Source organism: Prunus mume, linkage group LG1, assembly GCF_029339155.1.
Source record: "Prunus mume cultivar Tortuosa linkage group LG1, ASM2933915v1, whole genome shotgun sequence".
NCBI classification, from domain to species: domain Eukaryota; kingdom Viridiplantae; phylum Streptophyta; class Magnoliopsida; order Rosales; family Rosaceae; genus Prunus; species Prunus mume.
This window is the reverse complement of record NC_142698.1, coordinates 3,951,079-3,973,094: the sequence shown is the minus strand read 5'-3', so window position 1 is coordinate 3,973,094 and position 22,016 is coordinate 3,951,079. Positions and strand designations below refer to the sequence as shown.

General features: G+C 35.5%; 2 protein-coding genes and 1 long non-coding RNA gene across 5 annotated transcripts; 1 reads left to right on the top strand and 2 right to left on the bottom strand.

The window, feature by feature from the left end:
• Nucleotides 1-3,599: 3,599 nt before the first annotated feature.
• LOC107881200 (uncharacterized) lies at nt 3,600-6,318 on the bottom strand. 3 transcript variants are annotated; one of them, XR_016126711.1, is made up of 3 exons: nt 5,471-6,213; nt 4,364-5,303; nt 3,600-3,932 (listed from the first exon to the last, which is right to left on the bottom strand). It is a non-coding gene; the product is annotated as an uncharacterized LOC107881200 (long non-coding RNA). The 3 variants fall into 3 exon arrangements; XR_016126712.1 differs by having other exon boundaries at nt 3,600-5,303; nt 5,471-5,530; nt 5,637-6,205; XR_016126708.1 differs by having other exon boundaries at nt 3,600-5,303; nt 5,471-6,318.
• An 878-nt stretch (nt 6,319-7,196) lies between these two features.
• LOC103331330 ((-)-germacrene D synthase-like) lies at nt 7,197-16,381 on the bottom strand. The gene is made up of 8 exons (XM_089051713.1): nt 16,200-16,381; nt 15,723-16,011; nt 15,262-15,634; nt 14,970-15,188; nt 14,591-14,729; nt 13,907-14,152; nt 13,576-13,643; nt 7,197-7,681 (listed from the first exon to the last, which is right to left on the bottom strand). The coding sequence occupies exons 1-8, from the start codon at nt 16,329-16,331 to the stop codon at nt 7,468-7,470; spliced, it is 1,680 nt and encodes a 559-aa protein (XP_088907839.1). The 5' UTR covers nt 16,332-16,381; the 3' UTR covers nt 7,197-7,467.
• On the top strand, nt 8,381-9,353 carry LOC148920732 (uncharacterized). The gene has a single exon (XM_089051710.1). The coding sequence runs from the start codon at nt 8,381-8,383 to the stop codon at nt 9,317-9,319; it is 939 nt and encodes a 312-aa protein (XP_088907836.1). The 3' UTR covers nt 9,320-9,353.
• Nucleotides 16,382-22,016: the final 5,635 nt, after the last annotated feature.

The window sequence follows — 22,016 nt, the reverse complement described above, 5'->3', positions numbered from 1 at the left end:
CTAAGATATTGATGTATCTCTCTCTCCTTTTTCAATCTGAGTTGGAGATTTGAACTTACGGCCACTTTCAAAATTAGAAACAAAAGTAGTATTAAAGGAAGAACTAGTTAGTCTATCTTTCTACTCCAGACAAATTAAATCCAGCTGCAACTTGTTAGAATTAAGTTATTCATGTATCTCTACCATAAGAAACCTATAAAGTATAAGGATAGGTGGTTTGCTCACCCATAAAAACGAGGCACTAAGAAAGAAGAAGTATCTTCAAGCAAATTTCAGACCCAAATATATATATATATATATATATATATCTTTAAGCAATAAATCAAATGTAGAAAAAAGAACTTGATTGGGCCATAGCCCAGTTAATACCACCAAAAAATTAAAAAGAACTCTAGAAAATTCATTTCTATAGCCTAGTTGAAAGAAAGGCCTTTTGTAAAATCAACCATAGCCCACTACCACTACCAAAAGGCCCAGTCCATCCCTGCCTTCTTGGCAGGCTCTCTCCCATCAAAAAGGCCTTTTGGGAATACCTCCTTCAAGTTGTAACCCTAAACCCTAAATCATAAAATATATAAATATAAATTTATTTATTTATTTATAATATTATAATATTTTGTAATATTTGATCTTTGTTATCATAGTTAACCTCGTTTTAACATTTAGAAAACTCAAAGAAAGATCTTAACTCAAAGCTTGACTACTTGTCGTGTTTTTAGTGGATACATTGTTAGAGCACTTCCAACAGCTAAGGCTGGGCTCGGGCTAGGGGTTTGGGCCAAAAATGTTTCAGAACAAGGGCTAGGCCAGCTAAAGGTGGGGCCCGAAACCAGCCAGCCCTCAGGTAAGATCTGTCATAGTTCAAGCTCGAGTTTGTTGACCTAAGCGATGACGTCAGCAACAAAAAAAAATTCAGATTTTTTTAAAAATAAATACTTAATCATAGTTTTCACTTTCCACACCAAAACTCTAAACAAATTTCTCACCTCATATCTCATGTGAATAGTTGTTGCCATGGCAATTGATGGAAACACCACAACCTTTTGCAAAGACAGCCACTATTCACGTGAATAGTAGCTATCCTAGCCCTCCTCTTGCCATGGCAAGGGCAAACTGCTGGAAGTGCTCTTACAACTGTTGAGATTTAACGAAATGTGGATAAATGCACAGCCTCTAAATGCATAGGCTAGAGATCCGTATCTCTGCCATGGCAAAGCTACAAAATATATCTTCAAGTAGGGGTGGTTGTGGTTCGGTTACCGCAACTTTTCAATGAAATCGTGAATCAACCGTATTACGATATGCTAAAAAGACAAACCATAAACCGACCACCAAAGTACTGTATATCGCATGTTGGTATATTGCAGTTGATATTTCCATGACACATAACCTTCATTGTCTAAGTAAAAAAACTGTATTTAAAAACCACGACCATCATCATTAATCTTCACTTTAAGATACTGAAAAAACAATTAACAAATACACCAAAGATGCTATAATTACCAAACCCATCAGACCCTTCAAAATCCATCATCACTTAGATTAACGGATTGATTCTAGCTAAAGTATGATTAATCCATGATGTAGGGTCCTAACCTTATATTTGTAATTCCCTAATTTGATCATCTGTTGTCTAACTTAAAATTAAGCATTATGAATCCATTAAGCATAGAAGAACATTTTAAACAATCAAGTATGTATTTAATCCTTGTTGTCGAATGTCCATACATATTCTTCCTATTCATAGTTCAATTCGAATTAAAGCATGGAGTCTACTCTTAATTCAAACCAAGATAGCTAACATGCAAGCCTTAATGGTGATCAATCATTCAAACTAACATATTAACTTATAAGCATAATGAATAAGAACAAAAACCATAATTGAAACTTGGAAACTAATCAAAATTGAATACTTAAGAAAAGAATTTACATTACAAATGAAGTAGAGTAGAACTTGAAAAAACTTAAAGAAAAATTTAGCAAAATAATTTTGTTATAACAATTAAGAACTAGAAAAGAAAACTAAAAGAATTTGAGGTAGAGAAGGAAGGGGAGCTCTAGAGAAGTGTTTGAGAGCTCCCCCCCTTGGGGTGTGTTTACAAGCTTGGAGAAACTCACTATTTATAGGCCTAAGGGAAGTGAAAATCTGAATTAAGTATTGATTCTACCTACAACACTCACTTCACCAACTTACAATACTTAATTCACCAACTTCACCTAACACATAATTGCATTTGAAAACAGTTCTTCTTCTCTTCAAGCTTAGGGTTGCAGCTCCCACTTCATCTTCTTTTACTTCATTTGGTTGCTACAAAACTCCACCACTACTACAAAAATTGAAATAGGCGACGGGAAAACACCGTCGTCTTTCTCTTTTTCAAACCGTCGTTAAATCGACCGTTATCTTTTTGAATGTCAAACTACGACAGTAATTAACCGTCGTCTATTATATGTAAAAACGACGGTTTTTAAAATAACCGTCGTCTATTACATGCAATAGACGATGGTATTTTGTTAAAAAGCGTCATTGATTGTATATAAAGGTGACGGTATTGTGTTAAAACGGTCATTGATTATTTGTACAAACGACGACTTTTCCAATAAAACTAGGGGTGGTTGCGGTTCGGTAACCGCGAATTTTTACTCAAACCGCAAACCGACCGACTATTTGCGGTTTGGTGATTTTTGAAACCGCAAACCGACCGCGTTTTGCGGTTTACCACATTGCGGTAAACCGCAAAATGCGGTCGGTTACCGCGAATTAGCGGTTTAAAACCGCGAGTTCTCAAGCATTCACAAAAATATAAATTCACAACCTAAATAAATAAATACACAACCTCAATTTCTCAAACATATATAAATTCACAATCTCATCAACTTCTCAAGCATTCACAACCTAAGAAAATTAAAGTTACAATTTCAAGCATTCCAATTAAAGTTAAACTTCTCAAGCATTCCAATTCTAAATCCTTTAAAGTTATAAACCAAAAGGAAAATGCAAAGCAAAATGAATTAAAGTTACAACAAAAAAGAAAAATTCAATTCAAAGTTAATTAAAGTTACAAACTAAAAGGAAAATGCAATGCACCAATGTTACAAACTAAAGTTATAAACTCAAGTGTTGGTGGTGAGTGGATTTGAAGAACCCCGTTGTGTTGTTTGAGCACCAATGTTATTTACAAATAAAACAACATAGTGTAGTACATTTTATTATAAGAAGAAGCATAAATAACATTAGTATAAATAAACTAATTACTTACAAGTTGTCATATGTTCTATTTCCTTGTAAAATTCAACTTCATCATCCGTGTGGCTATACTTTGCGGTTTGCGGTAACCGCAAGTTTTGAAAATCAAATACCGCAACCGCAACCGCAAATGCGGTTCGGTTCTTAATACCGCAAATGCGGTTCGGTTTACCGCGATTGCGGTTTCATTGCGGTAAATTATCGGTTGATTTTTGCGGTTTTTCGGTTTTTCGGTTTAAAATGCCACCCCTAAATAAAACCATCGTTTTATTTTCTTTAAATATATCGTCTAATAAGTTCCCAAGCTGTTACATTCTAGTTTTTTGTTTCCAATGATTCTATACAACGATTTTAACTAGAAAACCAATTATAACACTTTATTAATGAATATATATACTCAAAAATTATTTCTTACATAAAACTTGAAGATTCAATTTTATTACATAGAATTAGAAACAGTGGAACTACATGTGATTACTCACAAATTCTATCACATCCATAGATACATGAATTACATGGTTCCTAATATTAACCTTTTCTCTTTCCTTTCTTATTCCGTACTCAACATATAGCAAAGCCTTTCTTCCTCCCTTCAATTGCAATAGTCCAATGCCCCTTCTCCTGTATCTTCCCCAAAATCTCATTCTTTGTTCGGCAACTTTTTCCCTCTCTTTCAATGCCTTCCCTGCTCCAAAAAAAAAAAAAGCACCCAATAGCAAAAATACTTAAAGTGAATAAAATGAAAATACCTCGTGAAAAAATTAATCAAATAACTTGTTAATTTGTTGTCAAGATCCTACAGGAAAACAAGATTAGGATCAATACATAGCACATCTTTGTAATTAGAAATTATTTGAGCAATGAAAAAAACAGGATTCAAATCTCTCTTACTTCCTCCCAAAAGACCAAGAAATGAATTGAATGTAATGAAGAAATTTGAATGCTATGAGAACTCAATTTTCTGGGACTCAAATGAACTGAAATGAACTTTGTGCCGAAAAACAGAGATTCAGTAACATACTTATATTAGAACACAAAGTTCAATACATTCCAGACTTATAATACAACAAATAGCATAGGCTTTCAATAGAAAATCTTAAAGCTTAGAGCCATTACCTTTTTTTTTTTGCAATTCCTGGAGAGACTTATTTCATCAAGTAAAAGAAATACTCTGACTCAACTTATAGTTCAAAAGAGCTGCACATAAAAAACAATTAGGGGAAAAAGAAAGTCAGCCAAATTCAGGGACATAGACATAAAAAAATTTCAAGTTTCATGTGTTTATTTTCTAGAGTTAAAAGACAAAATAAAATGCAGGAATGACATTGAGAGTGAAAAAAAAAAAACCAACTCTTAGAAAACACTCCGAGTCCACAAATCTCCATCATCACCATGTCATTGTTGTTATACATATGCAGATAAATACACAAACACAATTACACAAATTGCTCTTTGCTTCGCATCTCATCTCCAAACCAACCCCACGCACAAGCAACAATGAAAGATTTAAAACAAAGTCCATTTATATTTCAAACATCACAGTCAGAAAACACTATAACTACTACAAGTCCCAAATATTTTAAGGGAAGAGAATAATCACATAGTATTTTATTGTTGTATTTGTCTTCTTCCAGTCCCAAATGTTGTGCACCAATGCTATATTCATTATTAAAATAAATAAATATTAAGGAAGGGGGAAGAAAACTCTACATCAGGGGTCATCTAAGAATTGAAAGTTTCAAAATCTTCCATTGGTACACCCACCTATACTTGCATTCTTTTATTTGTTTTAAGCAGGCCTGCACATAGTATCAGAAAATTATAGATCACACATGGGCTAGAGATCAGAAACCACAACTAAAAACAAAGTTTCAAGAAACCAAATACTTAAATCTGAAATGTATAACGATGACAATCAAAATACCTACACTCATAGACATGAGCTACATGAGTAAGCACTGTGAATAACACAAGACGAAATTTACAGTCCTGTTCTTATTCATTTGTTTTGACTGCCTTTCCCAAATTCAGAGTTCCTCTCTCGATTCCCAAACACCTATTTACAGCAAATGTCAAACCAATGAAAATTTGTGTATATAATCTCAAAACTAAGGAATAGAACAACACTGCTGAAATAAAAACCCAAAAATAAAATCCCCGAAGCCCCAAAATCCACAGAAACAGAAAAACACATAGAAGTAATGAATTTAATTTTCAACCAACCTGTTCCCAAGTCGCTTCAAAAAAATCCAAGCCAATGTGAAACTTTATTGCACAGCAAAACTAGGTCATTAATAGGAAAATAAACGAAAACTTCAAAAATTCATAAATCAACATAAATCTAAGACCCAGAAGTGAAATCGGAATTAAAAAAAACAAATGAAATTACATAAATGGCATGAGCTGTGTTCTTGTAAGATGGAAGATTGGAGACTTGACCATCGTGGAATTGAAATCTCGTACTTACGTCCAGAGGATGCATCCGGTGTTGGTGGCAAACCCAGCGACGGCGCCGACGATGGCGGTCTCCCACTGCCACTACGACGCCGACGACATTTGAATTGCACGGCAGATTGAAAAGCTTGATCTTCGGACTACAGCGGCAGCCGCCAGGTCTGAAACAACCACTGTTACCTTGTGCTGTGATTTTTCTCTGCAGTCGCTCATATAACGCCGTCGTTTCAGGATTTCAAATCGAAACCACTAGGTCTTGTACCAGTAACGAACGACTACCGAGGGAAGAGAGATGTAACGACGAAGTTGGGTTATCGATTTCGACGGAGGAGTCTGTCTTGGAGGTCGGGTCGAGGGCAAGAGTTGAGGGAGGGAGAGAGATGAGGAAAATTAGGAAGATTTGAGAGTTGAAAGGGCACCACGAGAGTTCAGGAGTGAATGTTTTCGAGCTAGCGTGTTTCAACAAAAGAAAAAAGAGCTAGCGTGTTTTAAAAGTACAAACGTCGTGATTTAAAACCCAAATTGATTTTAGTGGTGTATAAGACGGTATACTACGATAGTTTTGTAAAACTGTTGTCTTTTAAAATATAACGACGGTTTTAAGCTTCACCGTCGTCTATTAAGTGTCGTGGTTTTACAATTTTGTAGTTGTGCACTCAAATTATAAGTTTTGAATATGCTTTACCTAACCTTCCCACAATCAATAACACTTCATCATGCATGACAATGCATTGTAGTCAGTTTGTGGGCTCGTTTTGGGCTTGTTTATCCAGTCTGAAAAATCTGAAAAAATATGGATCTTGAAGCTCTTTGTCTTATCTGTCCAAGAATATACAGCCCAACTCAAGGAAAAATCGGAAAGACCATCAAATGTCATTTTTGGCCCAGTAACGCAGATGCTGCAGATTTCTGACCTTAAGCTGCCAAAATTTGTATAACTTTCTCTAGAAGACTCGAAATCATGAACCGTAAAATTCTCCAGAAACTAGACTTCTGCATCTTTCTAGTGATGTATGGCTCATTATCTGGTTCTTCTTGAGCAAGTACAGTCCAATCGGTAAAGTTGACTGATCTACAGACACCGTTTTGAGCTAACTTGTCTCCAAAATGCCTTTAATGAGTCTCAAGCTTATTACACTGAAACAAAGACAAAACTTATTAAAAAACAAAGTTTAACTCAAAAACATAACTAAATCATAAGTTAGAAGGGTACAAAATGATATGTAAATATGCATCGATCAAGTGGATCCAGGGCCATGTAAAGAACTGTGTATCAACTAAACCATTTACCTCTAAATAATATAAATACAACCAGATTCTCACTCTACTAACTAATTTGGTAACTGCGATTGGATTGGATTATGATGTAAAATTGGATTGCATTGGCTTACAATGGAACTTCCGCTACAAGTCCCTACTACTCCAATTGGATTTTATATATATGCTAAAAAGTTAAACAAATTTTATTTAATTCATAGCATCAAGAACAAACAGAAACACCAAACATATTCATTCAAATAATGGTTCCAATCATGGAAGACTGGCTCCTTATTTTACTACAGGACTTGGGTAAGGGATATTCTGATTCTACTATGATATTTCTAAACACTGATTTGGGCATCTGTGTGTTCTCTTGCAGGTACTCCCTTCTCTCTCATTTGTGGCAAGTGAAGTATGGTGATCGGCTTCTCAACAAGGACATAAGATTACTTGTTGGAGGACTAGAAATTTTATGCTCCAACAAAGGACAAGTTCAAATTCTAGGCCTATAAGGGCACAGGTTCTACAAACAGAGAAACTACAGAATCCTTGAGAAAAACTCCAGCATCAGTAAAGCCATCACCATGCTTGTATAAAACTTCAACCACACGTGCAAGATTCAAAATTCGCAGTAACAGGGGCATGGGGATGGTGGTGTTCTGGATGCACGTTTCATTTATGTCCTTCCATGCATTATTCACTTGCTTGCTTAGTTCGATATTTGCTTCTGTTGGAAGTTTGAATTAAATTCAAGAACCTTTGTCCCACATTGATAGAAAGTAGAAAGAGTGAGGTCCTTATAAGTGTGGAAGTGCCACACTTAGTAAATGGAAGTAGGCCAAGTGGAAGCAATTTGGGTTTCAAAATCGATTTGGGCTTTGAATATTATATAAAAATATATAATATTTAATAGTCAAAAGATGGGCCTTGGGCCTTGGGGCACTTTCAGATTTAAAATTATTTTTTGGTTTCGAATTAATAATTTTTTATTAATTCGGATTAGTTTTATTAACTGTTTTCTAACAGTTGTGACTCTTCTGATAAGGTTTCAGAAGTTTATTTAAATCAAATAAGGCCTCATACGTTCAACACAGAAAAAGCATTCTACAAGCATTTCATATTGTCTGAGAGGAAAACAAACAACGTTCGCCAGATTCTAAGTCCGAGTGCTAGGGCTTAGAATAAAGATAGTTGAATCCTGGGAGGCATCACCTGTAGAACTTCAAGCACCGAGAAGGGGTGAAATTACTGTCTTTAGGACATTGCATCAAATCTGCAAGCATCTATCTCAAATTCAAGTCAGTTTTATTTATTGTTCATATACTGTATTCTGTGTTACAGATTGTTATAAATTCTGTTTATATTATTGTTTTAATCAGTCATTGATAATTGTCTTTCCAACAATCTAAAGACAGTAAAATGGATTCACAATCATCAGTGACTGTGAACGGGGTGACTAAGAATCCTCATGACGAGAAGCCTGAGAAGTTCAAGGGAATTGACTTCAAGAGATGGCAACAGAAGATGCTGTTTTATCTCACAACCATGAATCTGGCACATGTTGTCAGAGAGGAGGCTCCCAAATCAGGAGAAAATCCAATGTCTAAGGAAACAATGATGACCATTGAGGCTTGGAAACAATCTGATTTCCTGTGCAGAAACTACATCCTTAACAGGCTTGATGATACTCTGTATGACATTTATTCGTCATACAATTCTGCAAAGGAAGTTTGGGAATTACTTGAGAAAAAATACAAAACAGAAGATGCTGGTGCCAAAAAGTTCGTGATTGGCAAATTTCTCAAGTATGCCATGGTTGATTCGAAGACTGTTATTAAACAGGTTGAAGAACTTCAAATTCTGATCCATGATTTGCTTGCAGAGGGGTGCTCTATTAATGAACACTTCCAGGTTGGAGCAATCATAGAGAAACTGCCTCCATCATGGAAAGACTTCAAAATTTATTTGAAGCACAAGCGCAGAGAGATGTCTATGGAGGATCTGATTTTGAGGCTTCGAGTTGAGGAGGATCACAGGAAAGGTGACAAGGGTGAAGTGCCTGTCATGGAAGCCAAAGCCAATGTCGTTGAGACATCAAAGCCAAAATTCCAGAATAACAAGGGCAAGAAAGTTGCAAAGAACTATGGCAAAACTCATGCACCAAAAGGCAAGGATTTCAAGAAAATCAAAGGTGCTTGCTGGGTATGTGGAAAACCAGGGCATAAAGCACAAGATTGCCGCCACCGAAGAGACCAAAATCCAACCAATCCTCAAGCCAATGTGAGTGAAGTCAATGAACATTTTGTGGCTGTAGTGTCTGAAACCAATCTGGTTTCGACACTAAGGACTGTGGGTTGATACTGGTGCTACTAGGCACATTTGTGGTGACAGAAATCTGTTCACTAATTACGAACAGAACTGGTGGTGAGAAACTGTCAGACATGGGAAATGCCTCTGCATCTGCAGTTGAAGGCAAAGGCAGTGTCTCTGAAGTTCACTTCTGGGAAGGTTTTAAACCTTTTGGATGTGCTGCATGTTCCTGAAATTAGGAAGAACTTAGTGTCTGGGCCTATTCTTAGTAAGAAGGGTTTCAAACTTGTATTTGAATCTGACAAGTTCATCCTAACCAAAGGAGGGCTGTTTGTAGGAAAGGGTTACCTTGCTGATGGTTTGTTCAAACTCAATGTAACTGGCAATGATGCTTTTAATAATAATATAAATAAGGTTTCCGTTTACTTTGCTGAGTCTTCTAATATTTGGCATGCTAGATTAGGTCATGTAAATTATCGATCTATGCATAGAATGATGCATCTAGGTTTATTGCCTAAAATTGATATTGACTTTGATAATAAGTGTGAAACTTGTACAGAATCCAAGTTTTCTAGGCAAACCTTTAAATCTGTTCAAGGAAGATCAAATGAATTACTTGGATTAATTCATAGTGACCTTTGTGACTTTAAATCTACACCAACTCGTGGTGGGAAAAATTATTATATAACATTTATAGATGATTGCAGTAAGTATTGTTATGTATACTTAATACATAGCAAGGATGAAGCCTTACAGATGTTTAAGACATACAAGGCAGAAGTTGAGAATCAACTTGATAGGAAAGTGAAAGTACTTAGATCAGATAGAGGTGGAGAATATGAGTCCACTGCATTTTCTGATTTTTGTGCAACTCATGGAATTATACATCAAACCACTGCACCATATACACCGCAACAAAACGGTGTAGCAGAAAGGAAAAATAGAACTTTCAAGGATATGATAAATTCCATGTTGAATAGTTCTGGGCTTCCACACAATCTGTGGGGTGAAGCCTTACTTACTGCAAATCACATCTTGAACAGAATTCCACATAAGAAGAGTAAACAATCTCCTTATGAAATGTGGAAAGAACGGATTCCTACATACAAGGCACTGAAAGTGTGGGGTTGCCTAGCTAAAGTACAAGTACCCTTACCAAAAAGGGTAAAACTTGGACCTAAAACTATTGATTGTGTTTTCATAGGTTTTGCTAACACAAGTGCTGCATATAGATTTTTAGTTATTAAATCTGATATTTCTGATATACATGTTAACACAATTATAGAATCTGTTGATGCTGATTTCTTTGAGGAAATTTTTCCTTACAAAGAAAAGAGGTCCGGTTCAAACAAAAGGAAAGTACATGATGGAAATCCTGATGAACCATCCTCTTCAGGTGTCCAAGAAAAGGAAGTGGAACCTAGAAGAGGAAAAGGACTAAAACACCAAAAAGTTTTGGACCAGATTTTGTAAGTTTCCTGATTGAAGAAGAACCACAAACTTATAAGGAAGCTATGGCTTCACCTGAGGCTCCTTTATGGAAGGAAGCTGTTAATAGCGAAGTAGAATCCATTATGCAGAACCATACGTGGGAATTGGTTGATTTGCCACCTGGTAACAAACCAATTGGATATAAATGGATTTTTAAAAGAAAGCTAAAAGCCGATGGTACTATTGATAAATACAAGGCACGTTTAGTTGCTAAAGGGTATCGGCAAAAGAAGGGTTGGATTATTTCGACACTTATTCTCCAGTATCAAGAATTACATCTATAAGGATGTTAATTGCTATAGCTGCAATACACAATATGGACATACATCAAATGGATGTAAAAACAGCTTTCTTGAATGGGGAATTAGATGAAGAAATATACATGGAACAACCAGAAGGTTTTGTGGTAAAAGGTCAAGAAACTAAAGTCTGTAAACTTGTTAAGTCTTTATATGGACTTAAACAAGCACCAAAACAATGGCATCAAAAGTTTGATCATACAATGATGTCACACGGATTTAAGATCAATGAATGTGACAAGTGTGTTTACATAAAAAACAATAAGAATTCTTGTGTTCTTGTATGTTTATATGTTGATGACATGCTCATAATGGGAACAAGTAAGGATGCGATAAATTCTACAAAGAAGATGTTGAATTCAAGTTTTGACATGAAAGACTTAGGTCAAGCTGATGTCATATTGGGAATTCAAATCAAAAGAAATAATGATGGGTATATTCTTACTCAATCCCATTATGCAGAAAAAATTTTAAGAAAGTTTGGTCAATTTGACTGCAAACCTGCTGTGACTCCTTTTGATGTAAACTGCAAGTTAAAAAAGAATAGTGGAGATGCAATTTCCCAATTGGAGTATTCCCAAGTAATTGGGAGCCTAATGTATTTAATGAATTCTACTAGGCCAGACTTAGCTTATTCAGTAAGCAGGCTTAGTAGATACACAAGCAATCCTGGACATGATCATTGGGAGGCACTAATCAAGGTGCTAAGATATTTGAAATACACCCAAGACTATGGATTGCACTACACTAGATATCCACCAGTTCTAGAAGGCTATAGTGATGCAAATTGGATTTCTGACAGTACAGAAACCAAATCAACTAGTGGATATGTATTTACATTAGGTGGAGCTGCAGTATCTTGGAAATCCTCTAAACAGACGTGTATAGCACGCTCTACAATGGAATCAGAGTTTGTAGCCTTAGATAAAGCTGCTGAAGAAGCAGAATGGCTGAGAAACTTCCTAGAGGACATTCCAATGTGGCCTAAGCCTGTGACAGCGATTTGTATACATTGTGATAGTATGGCAGCACAAGCAAGAGCCAAGAGTGGTGTATACAATGGAAAGTCAAGACATATCAGGCGTAGGCATAATACAATTAGACAATTGCTCTCAAATGGAATTATATCCATTGACTATGTGAAGTCAAAGGAAAATATTGCAGATCCTTTGACAAAAGGCCTACCAAGAGAGCAAATCAAATTTACATCGAGGGGAATGGGATTGAAGCCAATCCAATGAATCAAACCTGACGGAAACCTAACCTAGTTGATTGGAGATCCCATGGTCTAGGTTCAATAGGCAAACTGGTTGGGTAAGATTCAAAAGTTGAACACACAATTTAACTCATTCCTATGATGATTAGTGTGTTGTCTGTTGATGTGAAGGTTATGCTTTGCATTTAATGACACTAATATCTTATTAAGAGGAGTTTAGGCAGAAAACTCTTAATTGGTGTCACCTATATGGGAGTAAATGTGGGGTCGCATTTATGAGAACGGAAAATTAAAAGGCTAAGTTCTCTAAAGCTCTCATGAAACCTGGGATATGTTCAGGACCAAAATGAACAAAAACGTATGAACTAACGTTTGTTAAGATGTTATATGTGTGAGACATATTGTCTAGGTTTACTATAACGGTGAACAGTTCAAGATCAACTATATCCACTGCGTCATCAAGTAAATCCGATATGTTTTCACTAGGGTAAGTTCAAGTCCAAAAGACACTTTTCCTGATGTATATAACATCTGTTTCCTCTCAAATGCATTACATACATTTAGCAGTAAAAGTATCACATTTCAAATGTGGGGTCTAGAATTTCGATTCAAATGTGGGGTATTGTTGGAAGTTTGAATTAAATTCAAGAACCTTTGTCCCACATTGATAGAAAGTAGAAAGAGTGAGGTCCTTATAAGTGTGGAAGTGCCACACTTAGTAAATGGAAGTAGGCCAAGTGGAAGCAATTTGGGCTTCAAAATCGATTTGGGCTTTGAATATTATATAAAAATATATAATATTTAATAGTCAAAAAGATGGGCCTTGGGCCTTGGGGCACTTTCAGATTTAAAATTATTTTTTGGTTTCGAATTAATAATTTTTTATTAATTCGGATTAGTTTTATTAACTGTTTTCTAACAGTTGTGACTCTTCTGATAAGGTTTCAGAAGTTTATTTAAATCAAATAAGGCCTCATACGTTCAACACAGAAAAAGCATTCTACAAGCATTTCATATTGTCTGAGAGGAAAACAAACAACGTTCGCCAGATTCTAAGTCCGAGTGCTAGGGCTTAGAATAACAGATAGTTGAATCCTGGGAGGCAGTCACCTGTAGAACTTCAAGCACCGAGAAGGGGTGAAATTACTGTCTTTAGGACATTGCATCAAATCTGCAAGCATCTATCTCAAATTCAAGTCAGTTTTATTTATTGTTCATATACTGTATTCTGTGTTACAGATTGTTATAAATTCTGTTTATATTATTGTTTTAATCAGTCATTGATAATTGTCTTTCCAACAGCTTCTTCTTCTGTGGCACCATATTCTTTCATGTAGCATTTCACAGCTGAGGCAACATGTCCTCTCTTTTGCTCAAACAAAAGAGACGAAAAAAACAAAATGTCTATATTAGAATTTTTTTTTTTTTAAAGTAATCTTATCTTATACACGTAGGAGGCAAAGGACTTAGATCAACAACAACAAATGTGTGTGAACTAAACCCAACTTTTGGTTGAATTTTTGGATCTACCTCGAAGTTAAAAGTTTGGTTTTGAGATCTATCTCAAGTTCTCTATAATTCAAATAAACTACTGTTATTTTAATTAGTACTTTTGATATATAAAAGTACCTGGTCGGATTTGATGTCATTCATGATTCTACCAATTAATGATGCAGCCTTTACCATCTTAGGGTCGTCGAAAACCCAATCCATGGAGTCTTTGGTAGCAATATCTCCCATTCCAACAAAGGATGTGGTTGCCAACATGAAGTTGGATGTATTAAGCGCTGCCGACATGTAGTCATCCATTGTTGGTGTGTATTTCTGATGGAACCATTTGGCTTCTCGGAAGTAAGCTCTAACTAGGACTTTCATCTGAAAGACCAAACCATGCAATTAATCTCTAATCTCTCTATAATTTCATCACACACAAAAAAAACACGCAGGGGAAAAATACATTTTTAGTCACTGAGTTTTATACAAAAATTCAATTTCATCATTACAAAAAAAAAAAAAAAAAATTAAGTCTAGTGACCAAATTGAAATTTCATGCAATACAAGTGACAAAAAAAAAAGTTTTTGCCCCGTATAATCTATTTATAAAAAGAGAAAGACAAAGAATGATAAAATATTCAAAATACCCAAAAATGCCCTTAGTTAAAAAATATATTAAGAAATGAACATATTTATTACATTTAGATTGACTTACTAATATTTTAAAATATTTATATTTATATTTATTATAAAAAAATTTATAAATAAAAAAAAACTCTAATCGGTAATGGCATAATATTATGGGCACGAAAGGCTCACTGCTTCTCTTGCGTAGTGGATGCTATATAAGTTTCCCTCATTTGCAAGATTTTCTTCAATTTCAACGTAAACATCCAATAGTGCTTGATGGCAAACTTTCATGTACTCTGGCAGATGATCCATAGCAGAGATGTCCCACCTTATCATATAAATAAGATGATATGAGACTATATGTCTTGTTACGGCTTATTCAGATATACTAGTATGAGGAGCTGATATAGACACTCCAAAAAAGTTCTCTTTTCATAATTGTTTTGGATGAGTGCATGATGACTCTTTTGGAGTGTCATCTGTAAAATTTCCTCAATCATTCTGTTTTTTTTTTTTTTTTTTTTTTCAAAATACTAATACTAACGAAATAAGGACTATTATTTTGAACCTTTCAACAGCTTCAGTAAAGAGCTCTAGTTCCTCATGTGTGCCGTGCACATCATAGATGTCATCAATGATGGTTATCAAAGCAATAACTTTGCATAGTGTTATCCTAGCAGAGTAATATTGAGGCTCAAAGTGTACTCCAGAAGCCCAAAAGTAGCTCTCTACTACTCTGTCTCTTGCAAAAGGTAGCGTGTTTACAAAGTCTAAGTCCTTCCACCACCTGCATGAATTAATTATATTATGCTAATGTAAATAGGAGATTAAAACTGATTGACAATATATAATACATTAACCTTGAAATTTCACTTAGTTCTCTTTGATGAACTTGTTGCAGTAGATTGAAATCCAGCTTTGCGAAATTCAGGAGAGTCTCGTTCTGTGAATCGCGTTCCTGATAGAGAGACATGTAATGCCTTGTTTCTAGCCTTGGCAAGCCCTTCCAGAATGGCTGGTACATGGCATGAGTGACTTGTTTCGAAAGTATGGGGCTTAAACGGTGCGTTGCAGATTCAAGATGAGTGGTGGTGAAGATTAAGGCCTCATCAAGTATATCCTCTCTGTGGTTCCTAAGATGTGTGGCTTCATACAAGCTTAAAAGTCCTAATACGTCATTCACCAGAGATTCCTTAAATTTCCCATCACTGTCCTTGAAATTATTGAATATATCTGCATCATGAGGCATTTTTAAAACAAGCCATGATCAGAGGATGAAAATTAATCCATAATTATAAAACTAACCATGAGGGCTACGTACCGCACGAAATATTATAACCTTGTTGTCTGAGTAATCGAAATCTGAGCGCTGCAGTGTAAAGCTCATTATCAGTTTCTTGGTCCCCAGGCTCAGTACTATCATGGGAGCTGTTGTGAATTTTCTGCAGAAGTTCCTCAATCTCATTTTCAAAATGGTGAGAAACACCTAAGCGCTGAATGTCCTGAATCAAGTCCAATTTTTGTGAAGGCTTTTTAACTGGAGCCATTAAGATCATCTTCACCTTTTCCTTCAGTTCTTGGGCACGTTGCTTAGCTTTGATGCTTGTTTCCTACAAAAACAGATTGAAAGGCCATTAAAAAGATAGGAACTTCAGCATGGTTCATGCAAATTTAAACCGTGAATCTTCAGTAATATGAAAATATACATATTTATTCCCCCTTATTCATTAAAAAAAATATATATACATATTCAAAATAATTGTTGCAGATACGAAGTACCTATATAGTATTAGCCTACCACAGAAGCATATGACAGAAAATGAGATCCCCATACGCTCGGAGAAAAATTAGCAAAACGTCGATTAATATCATTAGGAGTGGCCTTAGGGGTTTGAAGTTGATCCGATGCAAGTGAAACTTGACCAGACATTGTATTGCTAGTTAAGAATCTGGAAGATATCGAAGGTAGAGAATATGATCTTAATTGTTCAAGGATTGGTGTGAGTTGAAGAGCTATGGTTCTTACCTATTTATAGTGAAAGCGTCTGTCTTTGTCTCTCGCTCACCCTCTCTAATCTAGCTGTTGTAAATTGGCTCAAATTTTTGGTTTGAATTAATTGTGTTTTTTTTTATTTGTGACCCTTGGGAAAGTCAAGCTAAAAGAAAGGGAAAGTCAGCCCTCGTCAAAAAGTAGGGAACAAAAGCCACGTGAAGCAGCTGTAAAAGATAAAATTATGGGCTGCTGTTGGTGCATGGTTCGAGGCTTCTTTATGAGTTGTGTGTGTTGTAGGCCACACTAGATGGAGAGAAGGTGTGGGCAGCATGCCTTAAAAACCAATTGGATGATGCGGCGATAGGTGAGGGCTGGGCATTCAAATTGGTAATCTGGTCAAACCGCTTAACCCAAATCGATGGTTTGGGTTGGTTTAGTTTTTTTTCAATCTTTTTTTTATCATTGGTTTGAACCCAAACCAAATCGAAATATATGGTTCGGTGTACGGTTTGCAATATTGAAAACCACAGTTTTACCAAACCAAACTGAAGATATTAAAAAAATATTATATATAATAAATATATATACAAAATACATAATTTCAATATTTTTCTTTTTCTTCTCTCTCAATCTCTCCGTTTGTCTTGTCTTCATCAGTCCTTCTCTCTCTATTTTTTATTCTCCTTCTTCTTACGTCTGTCTTCACTCCCTCTCCCTGTCTCCCTCTTCCTCTTTTTTAATTCTTCTTCTTTTTCTCTCTCTTTTCTTTTTCTCCTCTTCTTCTTCTTCTTCTTCTCCATCTCTCCGTCTTTTTTCTTCTTCTTCTCCTCTCCATCGCTTTTATTTCTTCTCTCTCTCTCTCTCTCTCTCTCTCTCTCTCTCTCTCTCTAAGAAAGCCAAAAAACCGAAACCGAACCAAACCAAACCACCAAGTCTGGTTAACCGAAGTGGTTGGTTTTCATCAATTATGGTTTGGTTTCGGTTTTCAAAATAGCCAAACCGAGGCCTACGATTCAGTGTTCGGATTGAGCCCAAAATCGAACCAACCCAAACAGAGCCCACCCCTAGGTGAGATAGAGAAATTTAGATTCTTTCCCCTTTGTGTGAAGCCTTGCACCATGTGAGAGAAGGAGATGAAGAGACACAAGGCAGCACGTGGGCAAGCTAAAAAGAAGGGAAAGTCAGCCCTTGTGAAAAAGTAGGGAACAAAAGCCACATGGAGCAGCTATAAAAGAGAAAATTATGGGCCATGCTTTTTTATGAGTTGTGTGTGTTGTAAGAGTAGTTCCAGCAACAAGGGCTTTGGGGGGGAGGGTAGGGGTTTAGGCCCAAAAGCTGTTTTCAGCAAGGGCTAGCCCTGGCAGGAGATGGGGCCCACGAAATCAGGCTAGCCCTCGGCAAGATCTGCCGTAGTTCCACCGAGTTTTGACATCAGCAACAAATTTTTTTAAAAAATAAATAAAGAAATACTTAGTTGTAGTTTTCACTTCCCACATCAAAACTCTATACAAATTTCTCTCCTCATATCTCATGTGAATAGTTGTTGCTATGGCAATTGGTGGAAACACCACAACCTTTTGCAATGGCAGCAACTATTCACGTGAATAGTTGTTGCCCTAGTCCCCCCCTTGCCATGGCAAAGGGCAAACTGCTAGAAGTGCTCTAAGCCACACTAGATGGAGAGAAGGTGTGGGCAGTTTGCCTTAAAAACCAATTGGATGGTGTGGCAATAAGTGAGAGAGAGGAATTTAGATTCTTTCTCCTTTGTGTGTATCAAATACAAAATGCTTCTCTACATGTCTTTAACATATGAATGCATCATATAAAATACTATTATAATTAAATCTTATAGCCGCACGGCTATAAGAATTTTTTTTAAAATTTGGTTTAATAATAGCATAGCTGTGCGGCTATACTACGAATTGAACTCTCAAATTGATTTAGTGTCAAATTTCTTTCTTCAATATCTGCTTTGGAGATGTCGAAACTAGCAATATCTATAAAGTATAAACTAACGCAACTAGAATGGTACTGTTTTTTTTTTTCCAATAAATAGTATAGCCATGCGGAAATACTCATTGTAAATATAATATAATTAAATCGTATAGCTAGGTGACTATACAACTTTTTTTTAATTATTAAAAAATTGTAATACACTTTATTATTATTATTATTATATATATAATTATTTCAGATAATTAAAATACAAGAGTGTCCCTCAAATTGGTTTATTTGAGGGATGTCTCAATGGACACTCTATGTATATAAATACAAGTTAGAGAAACCAATCTAGAAACAATATGGCAGTTTGGATTGAGCCGGTTTATAAGCCTAAACAAATTTTTTTAAAATTTAAAACAACTGTTATTTAGGCCCAAGTTTGGGAGAGATTATAAAATAGTATAATACCACCACGTCAGCTGGTACTACTCCCGTTCAAAGTTTGCCATGTGTCATTTTTTAGAAAAAAGTTATAGCTTATTTACAGTTGAATTTGAAGTTATTGTTTTAGCCTTCAAAACACTAAAAAACTCGGCAAACTGTTTTAGCCTTCGAAACACTTAAAATTAGGCAAAATCCATCCACCGCCATTCTGCCTCTCCTCCCACCAACCCCTCCCTCTCTCTCTCTCTTTCTCTTTGTTTCTCTTCTTCCTTCCATACAAGGAATATAAGTTGATACCCATAAGTTGACTGGGGTTCAATTGGACATGCATCCATTAATGTAATTGAAGACAAGAGAGGAGAGAGAAACTGAGAGGAAGGCAAATAGAGGGATGTGGCGGCCACTAGTGGAGGTAATGCTAGGTTCGAGGTGGGTTGTGGTTGGTTGCTGTACAATCATCTATTTCTTTGATTTTTTTAATTCTTTTTTAGGGAGATGAGATATGAGGAAATTGAACAATTGAGATTATGATTACAATGCTGCTGTTAAGGAAGAAAAATGAAAAAAAAATTGAATGTGAAAACAAACACCATATGTAAAATAAGATTGTCGTTTGTACATGAAAGAGATGGATGGAGGAATAGAAACAGAGGAGGAGGTGGCGGCGGCGGCCAAAGGTAATTGCATCTGGGTTGGGGTGGGAGAGTTCATTCTTTTTTTCGTTTTTAAAATTTTATTTTAAAGGGTAAAATCGGATGTCAAAGTCTAGCTGTCCAAAAAGTTTTTATTTTCTTTAAAAAATGACACGTGTTAAATTTTAAGAGGGAGTATCACCAGCTGACGTAGTGATACAATATTATTCTATAATCTCTCCAAGTTTGGAAGGCTGTAGGAAGGAATTATTTGTACATATTACCTCAGAATTTATCATATATACTAGAAAAAGAAATTAATTAACTAAATGATTAATTTCTGGCCATGTAACGATGTTAATCGTGGCTAGCTCAAAACATATGAGGCTTACTGATTCCCTAGCATAGTGACTGTGATATAAATCTCCCTCTTCTCCAAACTTTTCTTCAATTTCAGTGTAGAAATCCAACATTGCTTGACAACAGAATTTCATATACTCTGGCAGGTTGTCCATGGCTAAGATGTCCCACCTGATGATAAAAAAAAGTTAATAAGACTTGTGTCAAACTGATGATCATTATTCAGTATTTAGCTAAAACTTTTTGCAATAATTAAATTTAAAAAAAATTAATTCGGTTTATATGGATTTCAATAAACCTTTCCACATCTTCAGCAAAGAGCTCTAGTTCATCAGCTGTGCCATACACATCATAGATGTCATCAATGATGGTTATCAAAGCAATAACTTCAGCCAATATCATCCTAGCAAAGTAATATTCAGGCTAAAAGTAAACTCCCGAAGCCCCAAAGTAGCTCTCAACTATTCTGTCTCTTGCAAAGGGCAGCTTGTTTACAAAGTCCAAGTCCTTCCACAACCTGAATAAATATCAATTAATTACAATTAATAATCATTAATTTTGAATTAATTAGCATTTCACTTAATGTAGTTAATTAACCTTGTAATTTCACTTAGTTCTTTCTGATGGACTTGCTGCACAAGGTTAAAATCCAGCTTTGCCAAAGTTAATTAGGAGAGTTTCATTTTGTGAGTGGCCTTCCTCCTCATAGATGGACAAGTAAATCCTTGCTTCCAGCCTTGTGAAGCGCTTCCAGAATGGTTGTTACAAGGCATGAGTTACTTGTTTAGCAAGTGAGGGGCTTAAACGCTGCGTTTCAACCGCCGTAGTTAGATTTGTGGTGGTGAAGGCAAGCGCCTCATCTAGTAATGCATCCCAAGATGTGTGGCTTCGTAAAAGCTTAGCAGCCCTACTACTACATACATCAGCACATGCATTAATATTATTACAAGATTAGAGGAAGAAATTAAAATTAATTAATCTAGCTAGAATTATAAAACAAACGTGTGACCGCAGAGTAACCGCATGAAACCTTATTACCATGTTGCCTAAGCAACTGGAATCGGAGAGACAAACAATATCTATTGTTTTCAGCAATACTAACAATTTCTAACGGATCCAAAAAAATTCCTCGCAGGGGTCAACATCTAAGAGGTTAAAAAAAATTACATAAAAATAAACTTATAAAAATGAAACGATAATTTATAATTCATAATTAATAGAAAAAAAACCACAGTACAATTGTCCATGATGAGTTCTCAAATTTTCTTGCAACTCACTTCTTTCGAACTACCCAACACATCTCTTGAAATACCCATATCTCTCGAACTTGAACTATCCACATTATCCGAACTATAAATAGTTGATGAGAACTTTCTCTTAAAGTATCGTTCCATAAACTGTATTGATAGAAATAATCAATAAAGCATACAAACAAAGAAATACAATCTATTAAAAAATTCCTAATTTTTCCATACTAACCAAAATAAGGCTTTTTACCTAGATTGGCCTTAGGTCCCTTAATGCATTCATTTCATACATAAAAAATCATTTTCTCAAAATAATTTTTGGCAGCTGTTATTCCTTACGCATCAAATAAGAAAACTTGATTTTATAAGATTTTAGTATGAAGTATATATTGATTTAATGAGCCATCATTTTTAGCCTAAATCATATTTTGCACTTAAACTGATTTTTTTTTCTTTTCATATTTTGATTTGGTAGGAATTTGATTTTCTAGTATTTTTATTTGAATCCAAATGTTAGGGGGGGTACTTCCTTATTTACATTGTAAACTTAAGTAAATTGAGTAATATAAAAATAAATGAAAGTAAAAGGACAAATATGATAGGACCCAACCCAAATTTCACTTTGGAATCTGCATCGAATCATGTGCGTGTCCAACACCTGGCAGGTGCCGAGCATGGCACACTTGACCAAATTGCCCTTCTAACTAAGATTCGAAAGTAGAATTTGGCTCAGATCCTGTCAAAAGACATTTGCTCCTATGTGGTCACTTGACCACCCTTGCTCCTATGTGAATCCATCCCATGTAAATTGTAAAGTAATCAATTGTCAGGCCAAACAGTATACGCACCAAAATAATAATGCTAATATTCCTTTTCTATCGAGGGGCATTGTGTGGGTTCATTATGAATTTTACTGTCTATTTTTTTAGCTTTCATTTAAAAGTTATTAATGTAAAATTTTAGACAAGTCGGAAATTATTAATGCACCTAGGGGTGGG